Source organism: Micropterus salmoides, unplaced genomic scaffold (assembly GCF_014851395.1).
Source record: "Micropterus salmoides isolate LMB-PRFRI ecotype aquatic unplaced genomic scaffold, ASM1485139v1 Ms_hic_scaffold_23, whole genome shotgun sequence".
Classification (NCBI taxonomy): Eukaryota; Metazoa; Chordata; class Actinopteri; order Centrarchiformes; family Centrarchidae; genus Micropterus; species Micropterus salmoides.
Window position 1 is genome coordinate 21,471,000 of NW_024041484.1, and position 18,679 is coordinate 21,489,678.

The 18,679-nt window shown below is 38.6% G+C and overlaps 1 protein-coding gene across 5 annotated transcripts in view; it reads left to right on the top strand.

Moving 5' to 3' along the window:
- Nucleotides 1–18,679, top strand: part of tbc1d30 (TBC1 domain family, member 30) — a 72,644-nt gene that overhangs the window by 10,426 nt on the left and 43,539 nt on the right. For 3 of the 5 annotated variants that reach the window (XM_038738580.1, XM_038738579.1, XM_038738582.1), the window contains 13 exons: nt 3,492–3,553; nt 3,731–3,796; nt 4,585–4,710; nt 6,223–6,408; nt 6,620–6,689; nt 7,450–7,548; nt 7,833–8,001; nt 8,923–9,028; nt 9,129–9,235; nt 9,558–9,697; nt 10,960–11,175; nt 11,862–11,948; nt 14,296–17,203. In XM_038738580.1, coding sequence (XP_038594508.1) covers nt 3,492–3,553; nt 3,731–3,796; nt 4,585–4,710; nt 6,223–6,408; nt 6,620–6,689; nt 7,450–7,548; nt 7,833–8,001; nt 8,923–9,028; nt 9,129–9,235; nt 9,558–9,697; nt 10,960–11,175; nt 11,862–11,948; nt 14,296–15,548 — 2,687 coding nt within the window. In that variant the 3' untranslated portion in view covers nt 15,549–17,203. The remainder of the gene's footprint in view (nt 1–3,491; nt 3,554–3,730; nt 3,797–4,584; nt 4,711–6,222; nt 6,409–6,619; nt 6,690–7,449; nt 7,549–7,832; nt 8,002–8,922; nt 9,029–9,128; nt 9,236–9,557; nt 9,698–10,959; nt 11,176–11,861; nt 11,949–14,295; nt 17,204–18,679) is intronic. The other 2 variants (XM_038738581.1, XM_038738583.1) reach the window with 1 other exon arrangement.

The following is an 18,679-nucleotide window of genomic DNA, read 5'->3' on the forward strand; positions in this document are numbered from 1 at the left end:
AAAAAATAGATTTTAGAGACCCATCACACCAACCAGTGCTGTTTGTTAGCTGTTGATGGGCTGTGATTTGATCAGGGCTCCTGGCCTCTTCTTGTTTTGGTCTCATGTTCGGTTGCTCTGCAGTTAACGAAAGAAATATTATACACTTTTTTTTTAATGATCAAACTGATGCAATAAAGTGCAATAAATACAAACGAGAGCTTTTTTGGCTTAATGAAAACTAAAGCCATACATCTAGTGTTATAAATAAATAAAGACAAGAACACTGAATGGAAGGAAAGTTGCATATATAGGCTATTGCATGTTTTGTGATATTTTATGATTTTGTGCTGGTTTAGCTGCTGAAACACTGATAACAACCTATCCATCCATTTCTCAGATATTTATCTGCTAATGTTGATTTATTTGTACTCTAACTAAATGTCAACACTTAAATACTTAATAACATTGTTTCCAAAGGCTGCACATCTTGAATGATTTAGAGTTCACAGTTCACCCTCCATCTTCTTAGCTTCTGTCCTTCCTTCGTTCCATCCTCCTTTACTCCCTTGCTCCTTTCCCTTCACTCTCCTCCATTCCTTTTCTACCTTCCTCTCTTTCCTTTCTTTCTTTCTCCCCTTCCTTCCTCTCATTCCTTAATACTTTGCTCCCTCTATTCCTTTGTGTTCCTTCTCTCCGTCCTTCCTTTGGTCTACTCCAGTACCCTCTATATTAGCTGGATTCATTACAATTAATTGCATCTCTTGAGAGATTAAACATCACCTATTAAGATGGAGTGTGGCCTCTGACCACAAAAATGTTGCCAACCATGGTTAAGTTGTGCGTCGGTTATGTTGGTCTAATGTGTGACAGGGAAGTAGGAGGGTTTTCCGTGTTAATCCTCTCCCAAAGCTCCGAGAGGAATCCGCAGAATAAAGCGGCGTTCTTCCAGCATGGCGCAGGACAAAACCACAGAGGCAGAGCATGCAGGTTAAACATATTTTATCTTTCATAAGAGGTGTTTTATTGTAGTGAAACATTGTTCGTACTTAAAGTGCGATCGGCAGCCGGTGAAATGACCGAGTAAAGCCTCCTCTGTTGGAGAGCGGAAGGGAGAGTAATGGCTGCAGTCGGAGCTGTCGGCCCAGAGCCGAAACATGTCAGGACCTTCCCTCTTAACTTCAGATCAAAGTTTCATTTCCGTTTGGTCCTCGCCGGGGTTTATCCCACGTCGTTAAATATTCCCTAAAGATGCTTGTGTGTGCGCGCAAAGAGATTCTGCACGATTTGCACTGAAGCGGAAATTGAAACGCGGTTTCAGCACCACGCGGAAAAGGACAGCGACTCAGAGCTGCAAACTGTTCAGAAATCTGATTTCAGATGAGAACTATAGCCTTAAATATGTTATTTTTTCTTATAATAAAAATGGTTAAATATAAGTTAAATACAAGTATATACATAGGGGCATAATGTACAGGTCACAAACAGTCACAGAGCTTCCTGTGGTCGGTTTTTTCAAATTAAATTATCATTATTGCATTTATAGTAGGCCTATTGGGTCAGCAAAAGCAGCCATTGATGCCATCTTATGTAGAAACTAAGCCACTTGGACTCCCTTATGGTTTAAACCCCTACGGTTTTGCAGCAACACTTTACAAGACAAAGGGGGTCATGCTTGTACTGTTTCCAACAATGTGGAACAAACTCGCTCTCAGTATAAAGTCAGTGCCACATAGTCAAAAGGTTTTCCTGTATAGACTGGCAGTTTTGAAACATTAATCCAATGGCTGCATGTTGATTGTATATTGTTTTAATTTAGATGGTATTGTATTTTCATGTGCATCTGAGGAGCAGCTTTTTATACCTTTTGGTTTGGAATATACATCAATTCCCCCTTAGCTAGCTTTAATATTAAACAAGAAAATCCACATTGTGATAGTCACTTTACACTTTAGGTTCACGTAGCTAAGACAGTCTAATATTACCATTCTGCAATAATCCTGCCTTCATACATGTTTTCAAATAATACAAATATGAATGTTTAATTTTATTTGATTTCATATCATGCACAAACCTGGAACATTGCACATATTTGTTGTTAATTGTTAATCGTTGTTGTTCTATATTTTTATATTGTCAATTTATATATTTATGTACACAATATTCTCTTCCGTTGCAATACGTCTGCACAACACAAACCCAGAATAATTCACATGTAAATATCTGCGACGTTGTTCTTTCTCTGCGTATTATTTTTCTCTATTCTTTTATTATTCTTATATGACTTGCATTCAGTTTTTTTCCATATTTATATATTTCTAGATTTATTTATGTCAACCGTATGTATGTCTACATGTAGCACCTTATCACCAAAGCAAATTCCTCGTATGTGTAAAAGACTACTTGGCAATAAAGCTCCTTCTGATTCTGATTCGTGGATGCCACAAAGTGTGGCTCCCCACTTCTCCCACTCCCAAGCAAGGCCAGAGAACAAAGGGAATTACAACTTTTTTTTATTTATTCAGAGATTGAGCAGTGCCCACAATAAAACCAAAACAAAATGTAAAGAAAAGATAAAGCTCTAACCCAGGCTTCTATTACAAAAAACAGGAGGAAAAAGGTACTCAAACAGAAAAGGGCTTCTCACTCCTACTTTAAAATGCTAGTTGTACAGACAATATGTACACACACACACACACACACACAGGAGGAGAACAGCTGGCAGGGTGTGACAAAAACAAATGACAGATGTGACCCCAGGGTCATAACAAGTTGAGGAGTTTAAATCAACGTAATTGATATTTTGAAGGCTGCAGTTTGTGGTTCTGTGACATTTTACAAAGTTATATTGGGTTGTGTATTTTGAAAAGTGTTGAATTATTAGTTATAGGAGGAATTTGATTCAAGTTTTATAAAAAGGGGTTAATGCTGCTTTTTTATATTAGTCATTTAATTATTAGCTTAAGGGGCCATACATTTCCTTCTGTGTCTGTCTGCCTCGTCACTGGTTGTAACTTTGGTCATTCATTATATCTGATCGGCTAGAAGTTAATTTATGCCATTTCATGTAGATGTGTTATGATATGTGATTATCTCCTTAATATTCCTCATTGAGTGACAATATCACAGTACATCCTGCATTAGTGAAGCAATATGTCAAATCAATGAAACATTGTAAGATTGTAATGACGCAGACTATATGATACTTACATTGTGTTCACTCTCAACGTGCTTTGATTATTTCAGAGTTGTGTTATTTTCTAGATAAGATTCACCCTGAAGGACTAGTTTCCTAGTATACACAGTAAACACTATACACAGTATACTATCCACATATACAAAGTAAAATATAATAAGTATATAATAATTGGTTTGTGTTTAATTTTAAACAGATATTTCAAAATTTCAGTCTGACATCTTCTCTACAGTCATTTTGTAAACTTTGGGATGTTGACCAGTACAGTGCTAGTCACCCAGATCTGGTTTGACCAGGTGTCTCTGTCTCTCTGTAGGAGTTGACACACGGCTGAAGTTTACCATTGAACCATCACTGGGAAAGAATGGATTCCAGCAGGTACGCACTCTGAAAATATGCTCCTACCCACTGGTTCAGTGTGAGCTCCAATATGTCTAATACTGTTTTACTGCTTCTTTTAACTCTTGTTGTTCTGTGTAAATGTGTTTGTGAAAATACTGAGCACTATTTTTATTAATATTGTACCACTGCGTTACACTGTTTTCTTCCCCACAGTGGTACGATGCCCTTAAAGCAGTGGCTAGGCTCCCTACTGGAATTCCAAAGGAATGGAGGAAGAGGGTATGTAACTTAAACTAAGTATAACAGATGGCATTGTTGGGAACATTATCTATTTTTCCCCAATAGTGGCAATGTAGTAATTTGCTGTGTTCACTGAGCTACACAGATAATGGAAATGAAAATTAGGTGGCCCCATTGCAACCTCGTAATTGTTGCATGTTTAGTGTGCGTAAACGCTTGGGTGTAAATTCTGTTTGAGACAGAAATATCTTCCATATAAAAAGACAGTTTTATAAATAAGACCATATGCATTTCTCTGTTTTGAACCCAGAGGGTATTTAGTAAAATAAAGGGATGACCGAGTTGTGCTATTACAAGAAAAGTCTGTTTTTGTTATTGTTGTCAACCTGCAAGCAGAGTTCCACAGTCTTGAGAGAGACTGCGTAGTCTGAAAGAACAATATGCAGAGGCACTTTGTCTGCAGCGCTCCATTTACCTCACATCATAACTTGTCTCTAGGGAAGACAGAGCAGGGAAATGCAAGCGATTATTTTGTTCTTGTCAGAGGACAAGAACAATGAAATGTTGTCTCTTTCCCGATCTTACAAAACAAAATGAATCACTATGAACAAAGATCCTCTTTCACAAGTGCTCGAGGAAAAAGAAACCTGAGAATATGCTGGAAAGTTTAAATATTTGTTCCTATGACTCAGTCGGGACAGTAAATCAAGATGAATAATTGTCCTGATATTTAACGTTCTCTTCTTCTCTAAGTTTAGTTTAGCTGTTTATATAATTTTACAATTAATGTGGTTCCTTGTGTATCTGCTGCTTTTATCTCTCTGTAGGTTTGGCTGACACTAGCAGACCAGTACCTCCACAGTATTTCTATTGACTGGGAGAAGACGCTTCGTTTTGCCTTTAACGAGCGTAGCAACCCAGACGATGACTCCCTCGGCATCCAAATCGTCAAGGTAGTCCTATCGTATTGTTCTGTTGGGAGTGGGGTGAGATCAATGTGTGTACAGTGTGTGTATGCAGAGGGTTTGTGCTTTTAAAGTGTGTGGCCTGAGTTAGCTTTCTCAGTGGTGAAGACCGTAGGATGCAGAGGTAGATAAGCAGCGATAGAAACAGCATAAATGTCCTTTGAAGTGTGATGCAGATATTGTTCAGCAACATGTTAATACTTTAGTAAAGTGATAGTACTGCAGCACATTATTATTATATCATTATTATTAGTATTTTTACAATCATTAGTGTAATGTATTGTACGTAGCTTTGAATAAGGATGTCCTTTTTAAATGTGCTGCCCATGGTTTGCAAATAAACTGCTGATATCTTCGCAGTTTAATCCACTATATATATAAAAAATATCCAATGTCTTCATCCAGAATTGTAGTTTTGTCAGCGAAGAAAAAACAATTAGCAAATAGAACAATTTCTCGACTTAATGACAAACATTCATGCGCACTGGTCTTGAATCTAATCAAAGTTTAGTATTAGAACCAGTTTGCCTTTTTCACAGGCATTATCAATATGCCATGGTTTTGTTAGTTCCTTATGTAGGATTTTCACCTGAGGTTACTCACTTTTTCCTAGCTGCAGAGGCTTTATCAGATTTGTATAATTTTTTTATGTTAACATATAAGTAACACATAATTAACAGTATACTTAATGTCAGAAATGTGGTTGTTGACCTGTAGGTTTATGATTAAGAAATTATACGAAAGAAAGAAATATATATTTTGATTTTCTTGAACTTGGTCCACACACTAGTTTTTATCTGAACTTTCAACCATATCTCAGAGTCTTCATAAGAAAAATATGACGACTGAACAAAGCTCTAGAAAAGCCTTGAAATGGATCTTGAGTGCAGAATATTTTGACAGACACAGACAATTTTAATAGTCATATGTGATCCTAGAATATTGGTCTAAGTGTTCTGGCACAAACCACTATGTGAGGTCCAAGAATAAGATGGTTTCATTTCAACTAAAGACTCAAGCTATTTCACACAACAGTCTGAACCTGATGAGCTATGCTGAGCAATTTTATTGAACAGTGACCTCCAGGAACTGCACAGTAGTGATAATTTGCATCAAAGATGGGCACAAAAAATATCTTTTCAGATTCAATAGCAATCATTGATCCTACTGAGTGTAAGTGTATTCTAACAAACAAAACAAACAATATGTGTTTTGAAAGTTGATGTGACTGTGAAAAGCAGTTTCTGGTAGAGGATGTTTACTTATGGTCGTGCGTCAGAGAACGGGATTACTACATCATGGAAACCCTGCAGCTCTTTTCTCTTTCTCAGTGACTCAGAGTAATGGCTGTTTCCATCAACAGGGCAAAGTCTGATTATTGACTTATCTGTGTTTGTCTTCTCGTCACTGTCTCGGTCTTAAATGCATGACCCCTCTATCCAGTTACTGCACTGACCTATAATACAGTAATCCAAACTGTACATGTCTTCTAACGTCCAGGACCTACATAGGACCGGCTGCAGTTCTTACTGTGGCCAGGAGGGGGAGCAGGACAGGGTGGTGCTGAAGAGGGTGCTGCTCGCATATGCCCGCTGGAATAAAACTGTGGGTTACTGCCAAGGATTCAACGTACTGGCTGCACTCATACTGGAAGTTACAGAGGGCAATGAGAGTGATGCACTTAAGGTAAACGCACATTGATCTTATTAAGATGCTGAGACAGAGAAAATGAATGCTGATTTGTAAGATAAGGCCTCATGCTTAAATTTAATTTATGCTGTATGAACAGTGAAAAGAAACGGTGACTTCCTGGTGGAGTTTCAGTGTTGATTTATGCTCTTTAAATAATAACTAATCACTTTACTGAACCTGTCATTTTCTGCTCTTCTTTATGCAGGTGATGATCTATCTGATTGACAAAGTGCTGCCCGATAGTTATTTTGCCAACAACCTGCGAGCATTGTCAGGTAAATACTGTGTCACACATACAGGCTGATTCAAGAAGATGAAGATGGTACAAAATGTTATACCTATATAAACTACAAGAGTTCCATAATATTGTACAAAAAAAGTACAGAATTTATTATAGTCATTATCAGTAACATATGTAGTCTCTACACTGCGGATATATTAGAGTCAGGTCATTCTTGTTAGGATACTGAGTGATGAGGGCACAAATATCCTCTAAAAAATGACTCCACTCATTAGTTGGTTAGCCAGAAAATGAATGTGGAACAATTATGATAATTGATCATTTTAACATGCATTATTTAAGCAAGAATGCCAAAACGTTCACTTGTTCCAGCTTCTGAGATGTGACTGTTTTTTTAGTGGTTTTCTTAGTCTTCTCTTTGAATAAATTTAATAAATTAGGGTTTTGGACAGTTGATTGGGCAAAACAAGCAATTCAGATGTGTCAACGCTTGACTTATTCACTATTTTCTGACATTTTGTAGTGCTAAATATTATTCACATTATCATTACATTATTATCAAATAAATAATCAGCAGTCAATCAATTTATAAAATAATTGTTTTAGTTTGGGATTCAGGAGGTAGTTGTGGGGAAAAGATAATTTATTTTGATAAAAAATAGACATTTAAACATTTACAGCGTCAATTAAAATGACAATGAAACTTCTGTATCATTCAATTTCAGATTTGATTGATACCATCTGACTTTTGTCATATTGACAGCTTTCTAATGTCTAATGTCTCCTTCTGTCAGTGGACATGGCGGTGTTCAGAGACCTGCTACGTCTAAAGCTGCCGAGACTGTCTCAGCATCTCCACCACCTTCAGAAAGTTGCCAACCGAGAAGCTGGAGGTATAAATCTGTGTTTGTGTCAACGCTTACAAAAATGCTACCTGGTATAAATATTCTGTGCCAACAGCATGCAAAGTTACCTGACCCTGCTTTAACTATTGAATTATGCTGGTGTTAATGTGAGCATAAATTTAAGAAAATGGCATCGTCTGTAAGTCATTAGCTTATTTTGCCTTTCTGCATAGAGGATAAAAGAACTTTCATATCTCTGTGCCATAATATCAAGGTGTGTTTGTACGAATAACTTACCTGACGTCTCAAATAACAAGTCTGTTTTCTCTCAGGCAGCTACGAGCCTCCGCTGACCAACGTGTTCACTATGCAGTGGTTCCTCACTATGTTCGCCACCTGCCTGCCGGCGCCCACCGTGCTGAAGATCTGGGACTCTGTTTTCTTCGAGGGTTCAGAGGTGCTGTTTCGGGTCGCCCTCGCCATCTGGGAGAGACTGGGAGAGTGAGTGGACCATTACTTACTGAAATAAGGATTTGACTTGTGTAAAATTTTTGATTTGCGTGTCCAAATGTGCGAATTGCTAGTTTTTGTGCTCAAACATTTAAAATTGTGAAAAAAGCCCTGTAACCAAATTTGGCAAGAGACACAAAAAAATTCCACTGAAACCTAGAACAATGATAAAACTACAACTATAATTACATTTAATGGTAATGACTTAAATAAAGAATATAATTAATTTGTATTAGGGCTGCACAATTTGGAGAAAAAGTCATATTGCGATTATTGTGGGCAATATAGCAATTCGATTATAATGGAACAAATGGTAATATGAGTCGACTTGCTTTATTATCAAGGAAAATGAACAAAATACTGACATTTTGAAATGTGTGTGTGTGTGAGGGGGTTACGATACGTTGTAAAAATCGCACGCTGCTCATGAATCATTTTTCTGATTGCACATAGACCCATATGTTTGTTTAGAGCCACAGGCAAGAGCCCGGTGTGGGCGGAGATAAAGAGCAGACTGCAGCGCACACAGAGAAGAGAGTGTCTCCCACACCTTTTCTGTTTTATTAAATCGCACATTTTTTGCAGTTATATAATTGCACATGACAACTTTATCGCGATTGCGATTAGATTAATCGTTCAGCCCTGATTTGTATTATATTATGTCATAGATGTGGATGACATTGAATGGAACAGATTTTTAATCAGTGACATGTCAGGGTAACCCTAATGTGAAAACTAAATATGAATATCTACAATGTGCATATTTATGTCTGTACATCATCCTCCCTCCTCTCTGTGTTCTTCCGTCTTGATTTTTGCTTCCTGATTTTTAATTGTCTCGTCCTCACCTTCTGTCTCCATTGTACCACCTTATAAACGCTGCCTGTCTTCCTCACTCTTGTCTCTGTCCAGGAGGATTGAATACTGTCAGACAGCAGATGAGTTTTACAGCACGATGGGGTGTCTCACTCAGGAGATGCTGGAGTGCAACCTCATTGATCCTACCGAACTCATGCAGGTACAGGATTAAAAAAACCACTCGCACCTTTTTAACCTCTTCAGTGATGTTTTTAAATGAATATGTGTGCTGTTACTCCTCCCTCCTCTCCGTCTACCAGGAGGTTTACTCCATAGCGGTGTTTCCTTTCCCTCAACTGGCTGAACTGAGAGAGAAATACACCTACAACATCACTCCGTTCCCTACCTCAGTCAAATCCAATGGAAGGTTTGTTCTAAAGGATATATTTTAAAAGCATTGTGTAAAACACTCCACTTATTTGGTTTCACTAACATACTGCCCTGAACTTTAGCCAGCTCTCCACAGGTTATGGTGGTTTTATTTCAGTAACACTGGATGTAAATATTAAAGTAAACTGAAAATTCAAAGCAAAACATGACTTTTACGACATTTTCTAGGAAGCAAAAGCTGTCCCCAAATTGTTTTATAGTGAAAGAAAAAAAAAAGTAGTTTACGTGGGTGTGTAACGGTGGTGATTAGAACATGTTGTAGTTGCAGTAGTGGTGATGAGGTTATTATCTTATGCTAGTGGTGGTCTGGGAAGCTGGGAGAGCGATGACGATGCTGACATGGATGATGAAGACTCTATGGTGACGGCACTCGGTTGCCTGGGTCCCCTGGGTGGCCTACTGGCCCCCGAGCTGCAGAGATACCAGAAACATCTTAAAGGTCAGTGCAGCCCTATAGATTACTACACAGGATTTCAAAGGCAGCCAGTGGAGACGGTACAGAAGAAGCAGCCAAGTGGCTCAAGACAAACTACGGTCCCAAATCCTCATGTTCTGCCCCCGATTTCACTCAAAATACAAACTCTCTCTGATCTGTTTCCTCCAGACACATTCCCACGTCCTCCTCCATCAACAGCTCTTCCAAAGATGGAGGAAAAAAAGGCAAACAGCCTGAGGTATTTAGTTAAAAACCTAGTTAAGATCTGAAGCAGTAGTCGTCACTCTCCAGAGAGATTTAAAAATGACTTAAGATAAAAATTAGTGTTTCTTTTAACCTCTTAAGTAGATCTCAGTACAAATGGATTTGACCTGATTCAAAAGGGAAACATTGGCTCATTCTTAAGAGAGCAAATGAACATCAATAAATCATTCTGAGACAACAGTGTAATTACAGCAAACAAACTAAACCAGCTGCTACAGGCCTCTACAGTACAATTTACATTTTGTGCTGCTGGCTTGGATTTGGTCTTTGCAACACAAAAGGAGGAAGAGCTGCTGAGAGTGATAAAAAAACACACTGACCTTTCCTGTAAAGCTAAAGAGAAAAAGGACTAATTCAGTGAAGAAAATGTCAGACATGTCTCAACAAAATGCACTTTTACCTCGTCTTCAAAGGCTGCTTTTGTGTAAAAGCATATTGTTTATGATGCCATCAGCGGGGGACAAAACAGGTTGGACTGACTCAGCTTGCTGGTCTGTTTTCATCCAGATCCAAAGTCTTTTGAAAAATTTAACTTCAGACTGAATGCACTGTCGCAGTCATGGTCTTTTAAATATAAAATAAATACAATATAGACTCCCCGAATTCTGTTGCCATATTCCCCTGATAGCATCAAGAGGCTTTTATATGTGGCACTTAGTTTTTGTGTCTCGAGTGGTCAGCTTTTCTTGATTAAAGGGGATAAAAGCAGAACTGGGTGAACAAATAAGTAAGAAAAGAAGCTTAAAAGGCACATTGGATTTTGTCTGATTTGTGTTTTTTGCTGGAATGCTTCATTCTGATTTTTGAACCAAAGCCCTTTACTCTAATCTTTGAATCTCTTGATTTCTTCTGTCAGTCTTAGCGTCTGAAAGCCACAATCACAGTCATGAAAAAAACAAGTAGAAATAAGGTCAAGGTAAAAACATAATGAAAGTAGAAGAAGAGTGGTGCAGAACATTATATGAGACCTGATCGGTGTTTCTTCTTGTTTCCACCTCCAGACCAGCGAGCAGAGCAAGGAAACATCGCAGAGCTGAGCCCAGGAGCGGTGGGAGCTGGGGGGGCAGGAGGAGGAGGTGCCAAGGCAGAGCATCAAGCAGCAATCAACAGCATGATGATGGAGAGAATGAGCACCGACATCTACGCCCTGAAGAAGCAATACACACGAATCAAAAGGCGGCAGCAGCAACAGGCTATGCAAATCTACATTCGCACAGGTGAGGGGAAGGGTAATAATCATAACTTCATCCGCCACTGTCAGTTCCCACTGTTTTGTTTTTACTATTAACCTATAACTGCTTATTCTGTTCATTGTTTTCAACATTAATGTCATTAGATAACTGTCTAGTGCTTTAGGACAGTGGTTCCCAAAGTGCCCTAACCACAATAAATAAGCAATACGCATTAAAATGGAGTGGGGGTGCCAGGAGAAAAATTTCCTATAATGTGGTAAAATCCCTTGGAAACAACTTCTTTAGGATGTAGTAACTCAGCTTCCTTGTAGGTGACAGGTACAGTGATTTTATTGTTCATAAAAACATACAAAGTTCTTATTTTAGAACAAAAATATTCAATTTTATTTAGAAAAATCATCCTTGGGAGTTAAATTGCCATTCAAATTAATATTAAAAACATACATGTCATTATATATTGACCCCTCAGCACCCCAACTGTGACTGACTTCCAGCGTCCCTGCCATGGCCATAGAAATAACTTCAGTACTTGCTTTAACACTAACATGCTGTTTGCAGAAAGGGGAAGTTAATGTCCAAGTCTTTATTAAAACAAAAGCGCCGGGTAAGGCATTGCGAAACAAACACTGATTAGGTTCTAACTGGGTAAAAAGACAGAAATGCATGCGCGCAGCAGAATTGGATGTTTGACGATGATGTGTGACTCGCAGGACCTGGACCTGAAGTGGCCACAAGTGCAGGAGTTCCTCAGGAGCAGCCCAACAAACACAACAACAGTATCGACCACCATACTGACGGTACTAGTGTCAGACCCAACGGGTCATCTGAAACTGGGTTTTCTGGGGCTGATCTGAGGGTCTTGAATGATTCATTCACAATTAAATAACAGTAATTGAATGATTTTAAGGAGGATAGTAGAGTACATGAAATCTTTTCGGAGACCAAATCATAAGTCTGTCATTCTCAAGGCAGATTTCCAATTGATGTTTTTCATTGTGTTTATGATAAAGTAAGAAAATAAAGTTTCTTGCAATCAAAAAAATAGATTTTCACAAGTTAGTCCGTAGCAAACATTGTACAGTTAAATAATTTTATGTGCGATTGTAAACAGGTATATTTTCAATTCAAATTAATTCAGTATGCTTTACTGGCATGAATGTGGCAGAAAAAAAACTAATTTTTGTTAGTTTGTTGATACACTGAAGAGAAACCCACTGGGGGGGGGGAAACATTGGAAATCGGATGAGTGAACTTCTGGCTCAAAAATACTGAATCCTTTGCAGGTTGTGTAACTAAACACTCTCAGAATAACTCAGGGTTTTCTATGCTCTCAAAATGCTGGTGCATACACGTATGATTCATTTTTTCAAAAGAGCAAAGATAGCTGCAGTGTTGAGCATTGTTCTGAGCAAACAGTTTTAAATGTAGAGTAACTCTACATTGAAATCATGAAAATGTTCAGATAGATTTGTTCTATTTAACAGTTATCAAATAAGATGAGTACTGTAGCCTCTGACTGGCATTTAGAGAGCGCTGATTTAATTTAACTTAACACATTTGGTATGCAGTGGGGAATACTGTAGCTGGGACAACTGGTGATGGTTTTATATGGTAAAATATTTATTTGGAGACACTTGTCACTATACAGTACAAAAGACAGGTCCATCAGATACAGTTAATATGCTAATGTCAGTCATTTTCATCATGTTCCAGTTATAAAAATGACAAATCTTTTAATGCACTGATCATTCTGTAGAGAATCAGCTTATGTTTAATTTAATAAAACGCTGAAGATGTCTTCAGTGGTGACAGGTGTCTCCAATTATACTGGATATCGCGAATGATCCATGTTTTTTTTGGGTGTATGCTGGAGGTTTTTTTCTGATTTGGGCAAACTCCTGTCACTAACCTGTTGTTAACAACCTCTAATTCCTTCTATGTGTTGCTCCTCCCATCACATGCTAACATATGATTTGTGAAGCTTGTATAACAGTATTACAGTGAGATTTAATGTTTTTTCCCTTTCAGATTTAAACATCTGCACGCACACACTCTAACAAACTCACCCCTCTCTTTCCACGCTAATCATCACTCATATGAACACACTGTGTAAAGCTCAGTAATCAGCTTTTAGGTTTACATTAACATAGTTTACTGACATTGGAAAACAGGCCAAAATACTCTATATTACTGCGCGTGTTTATATAATATGAGAGATTTTAATTTTCATTTGGACAGTAGTTCAAAATACGGTATGTCTCCTTCTATGAGAGGCCTGGTAGATAAATCCATCAGAGGAAAAAAAGAAAAAAAATCTTTGGACGCCCTCTGGTGTCTGATGGAGGCCCTAAGCTTTTGGCAACAGCTGCTCTGAACAGCTGACTGTGTTTCTAAATGCGACACAGATGTTACATCTGCATGATCACACAGAAATGGCTCTGTGGTGACTGTAATACTGATACAATTATTTAATCTGTCAATCAAATGCAATCTGACAATTTTTTGGTATACAGTTATTTATTAAAATAACTGCCGGTTACAACTTCTCAAATTTGATTTCACATCACTGTGAATTTAATATATTGGGTTTTTTAATGTTGAATCAAATACATTATTTTTTAACATTTCTCCATATTTTGATATTCATAGAATAATTGATTCATAATTAAAAATAATACAAGATAATTGATAAAGATAAAGAATCCTTACTTGCAGACCTTAGAGATTTTATGGGAAAACCAATAATTTAAACTGTTATCTAAATACAAAATTTATCATGTATAATGTACCAGTTAAATCTAGTATCTTGTTTAAATGTGATATAAGGTATGGTATTGAGTAGTTACTGTAGTCAGGTTAATGGAGCTCTTAAAGGTACAGCGTGGTTGGAAACACCTCATTTCAGATAACCTCAGTTCAAAACAAATCTATCTTAGTAGGACTCACTTTAAAAAAGTTCTAATGGTCAAAAATGTATTATACAATTCACCTACAGTCCTGAAATGACTATCTCAAATAAGATTTTCTAGCCTCATTGTTAAATGCTAAGACACTGCTCACGCTATGACCTGGATCTAGGATCTATTGGAAGTCTGTTTTAATGTGGTTTTGTCTCTGTCCCTTTACCTTTCACCATCCCTCCAGACAAGTGCCCCGCCACCCGTGTCCTGGCCTCCCAACTCAACCCTTCTAGCTCAGTAATCAACCACCTCCTTCTGGGTAATAAACCACGCAGAGGAGGCTCCAGACTCACATCCACTAGCACATCTACACTACCAGGCTGCCGACCTACTTCTCTTTCCCAGAGTCAGGGCTCCCCAGCCAGGCAGCGCTGTAGCTCGCTGATTTCCAACAGTACTGGATCTCCAGGGAGCTCTGCAGGAGGTGCGGGGTCTCCCTGGCGAGCTCATGTCCGGGTACATCGAAGGAATATAGCCAGGGCGCGAGCACAGCTGGGCTTTGGAGATTCAGAGGAAAGGGAAGATGGAGTGGAGGAAAAAGAAGGGGGATCAGGATTGGAGGGTGAAGAGGAGAGGAAGGTTGAGGAAAATGAGATGGATGATGAGGAGCAGAATGAGGGAAGTGTCTCCTCCATGTATCCGTCTCCTGATCCCTTGGGAACAGGGTCAGTATGTGAAGAGGTGCCACAGGTTGCAGATGAGATGAAAGAAGCAGAAGTTGCAGATGTTGTGGTGCAACTGGACTCCCTGGATCTAGAGGACAAATCTAATCTGACCTCCCCCAATAACGCAAACCCAGATACACAACCCACACTACCAGAGTCTAAACCTGTACCCCAAGTCCCTCTTCTCCCTCCTCCGCCGTCCTCAAACAGACATAAAGAGTCTGATTCCTCAGGTTCAGAAAGAAACACTGCCTCTGACAGACACTTTCCCTCCATCGCATTACCTCCATCTCACCACTCTTTTAAGATCCCTTCCTCACCCTCCACCCTGAGTCCGTCCCCGTCTCCAGTCCCTACATCAGCTTCTCTCGGTCCCTCATGCTTTTCCTCTCCTAAACCACCCTCCACCCCAACAGCACCCCTTCCATCAGCTCCTTCAGTTAATGGCCTATCCTCTCTCACTCTTCCCGCATCCTCTACCTTTTACAAAACTTCCTCCCCCTCCACTCCCTCACTTTCATCAATCTCCTCATCATCCAGATCTAATATGTCCTCCTCGCCGTCAACCCCAGCACTCTCGTCCACCGGCACCTTCACTCCTAAACAGCAGGTCTTTTCCCCGTTCCCGAGCGTGAAGCAGCCTAGGAAATCAGCAGCAGCGAGAAATCTTGGTCTCTATGGTCCTACATCCAGAACACCGACAGTTCACTTCCCTCAGCTCAGCCGTAACCTTAACCGCAGTAGTGGTGCCGGCACCACCGGGAGGCGATGAAAACCTCTCCTCCTCCTGAACTGATGTTAGAAACACACAGTTACATAATATAAAAATCATTCTATAACGATACCGTGTTGCCTCCTGCTTATCAAGAAAATAACCCATATCTCCTTTGAAGTAGATTGAAAGTGTGAAGTTCAGATGTGTTCAGAAATTTGGTGATTATTGATGTTGAAATGTGAAGACTGTGGTTGACCTGACCTCACAGGCCATTACAGACAGACATTTAAGAAGGAAGTTTTGTTTAGTGTTTCAACCGCACTGAAACAGCTAAGGTAAAGCTAACACAGGACTATAGGACCATCACGATATCAAACCCTTTGCAGTGGCCTATGCAGGTCCTTCTTGAACATATTGGATACATGATAGAAAATGATAAGATATCAGGTGTGAACTATGTGAACTATCTTTCTGAACAGTTACATTGCATTTGTACTGGACATCTGCGTTTCTTCAACAGTGGTTTGTGAACCCCGTACTGCTGACAAATGCTTCTATCTGGACTCATATGGACCATATTTGATGAACTACCTTTTTTTCCTATGAAGTTACACAATAGCCATCCAGTTATTTCTATGCCAAGTATTTAAAAAAAAAACTTACCCAAGAAACAAGCGATACCTAAGAACTGCTGTAAGTAAAGAATTATAAAAACTTGTGTGCCCAAAAAACATCCCAGTCTTAAAACTTTTGAAGTCCTGATTAACTTACATTTTTTGTTCTGTGTAACTGTGAAATCATTATATGCGTGTACTCTCTGTCTTTAACCTGACTGTTGAACTGTTGAGGAATGTAATATTTGGTCAATAATGAATTGAGTGAGAATGGGAATGCTACTCTTTAAACCAGCTTGGCCCAGTTTTGTTTTGACCATTGGGGTGTGAATACTGTGTAAATGAAATGAGGCAAATATAAAGGAATTTACCATATCAAATCATATTCACATGAAATAAACCTGCACAGCACTTAAAAAGAGACCTCCTAGTTGATTCCCAGTAAATTGCGAATAGTCCAACCACAATGTAAGCATTCTTACTTGGGAACTTACCACAAAGCTTCTGCTTCTCACTGGTATTTTAAATGCAGTCCATTATGGTCTGTTATGGAGAACAAAAAATGTAGCAGCTGCAGCACAACATCAGCTTGTCTAAAGGACAAGCCAAAATTTAACAGACAGCGCCAGCTTTTAACAGTTATTGCTGTTTTGAACATTCCCAGATTGCACAAGTCACTACTTAGCAGGGGTGACAGATGTTCAGCTGGCATATTTTTTAACCTGTTTTTTTAAGTCGCTAAATTTATGTTTCAACCAAACAAAGATTGTAGCTGGAAGTGACAAATTGTTGCTTGCATTACCCTAATTGGTAAAAAATTAATATGATTAATATAGTAACACTCTATATAATTATCTCTGCAATGAATTAAAAATGTCTTGTTAAATATACATTTTAAAATATGCAATATATATGTTTTTCCCCCCTGCATTTGCTTAAAGGGAAGTAAAGAAGTCCGCGCTGTGTGTCACTTCCGGCTGCCATCTTTGTTTAGGTTAAGAAATCCCAGCATCTTGTTAAAAAACTGCAACGGGCGATATCCCTCCTGTTAATCGCAGAAGAGTGTTTTAGGAATGTGAAAATGTCTTCAAAACGGCGGTAAGTGTTGTCTGTTGACAACCCGGGTTTTTAAAAACCTATCTAAGAGAAACTATTTAGCGGTTAGCTAACGGTAAAGTTAGCATGAATCTTACTTGACTCCCAAATGTCTCCAGTGTAAAAACGGCGGTTAAAGTTACATGAGAGGCGCAAAATTGTACTGTGTAAAAGGAGATTTATCATGACTTTGACAAGGGAAATGAGCTAATAAGTTAACAGAGAAAGGTGGAGACTACTCAACAAACTAGTCAACATGCTGGTTTTGGCATTTCTTCTGCCACTGCTCTCCATAGTGAAAATGTGTTAGCATGGTGGACCCTATTCCAGTAACTAGTCCTTTAGAGACACATTGATGGTTATGTCTTCTGGTTTTTAAACTCTTGTCGGCCACCACAAGTGTGTTATCTCTATCTATTTCAACACTTCCTAAAAGGGTTTGTTGCCACTGTTCTATCTTCAGTAGCCAAAAGTCTGTTCAAGAAGGTTGTTCTGTGTAGTTGAGCTCATTGTCATTTTGTAAGTTATTTGGGGGGGGGGGGGCACTTAAAGTGCTGTCTGACTCTTGGTTGTAGTAGAAACATTTGTTATTTCAACAATGTGTCATCTTATTCCGTATCTGGTTACTCACTAAACCACAGGAATGCTGTAGTTGAATGACCTCAACATGGTCACTGTTTCACATACAATAGCTGTTGTCTAGTGTGGGTATGTGTGTGTCTTTAACTATACATGGTGTGAGTGAAAACATGTTAAAGGGAAATGATATCACATACTTTACATCAAAGTATCCTTCATTACTGGAAGAGGCTTGACGTCAACTGAGGGTATTACTGCCCTCTAAATAAAGAAATACTTTGAAGAAAGAGAAGTGGCTCACTTCCCTGGTTTTCTGTTGAAATGCTATGTGTAATACTATTAAGTATGAGCAGTATTGCTGGTTATGAGGTGCTTTCAAATCGACATGTTTTACAAGCCCTGTGTACTAAGTTTGGTGGTAGAATTGGCCCTGTAGACTTGCTGTTGCAATTAATTAAGACACTTTTTAAGAAATCCCTAGAAGAAAAAGAAGAGTGGCACAAAATCACATTACATGCCCATCTGTGGCGTTTCAAATCCTTTTTTACAACTAAAGCAAATTTTTTTAAGTTGTTACTCAGATTTACTATAAAATGTGTCATACTCCTAAACCCAGTTGCTTTCATTTCACTCATTTAAGCAGTGTAGTTTCTCTGTTTCCTGTGTGATTGTAGCTTAAATTATAATTCATTAGAATAGTTAGCTGTCACAGAGTTTTACACTTGAGTGGGGTTGAGCGGCATGAAGATATGACATGATAGAGATTTAGACAGAAATTTTACACTCCTGTTAAAGCTGAGGTAGCTTTTGCTTTAATACTGTAAGTTTTTGTTAGGCAATTGTAGGAAATCATTAAACAGAACTGCTTTGTGGCAATATTGGATTTGCAGGATAAATATG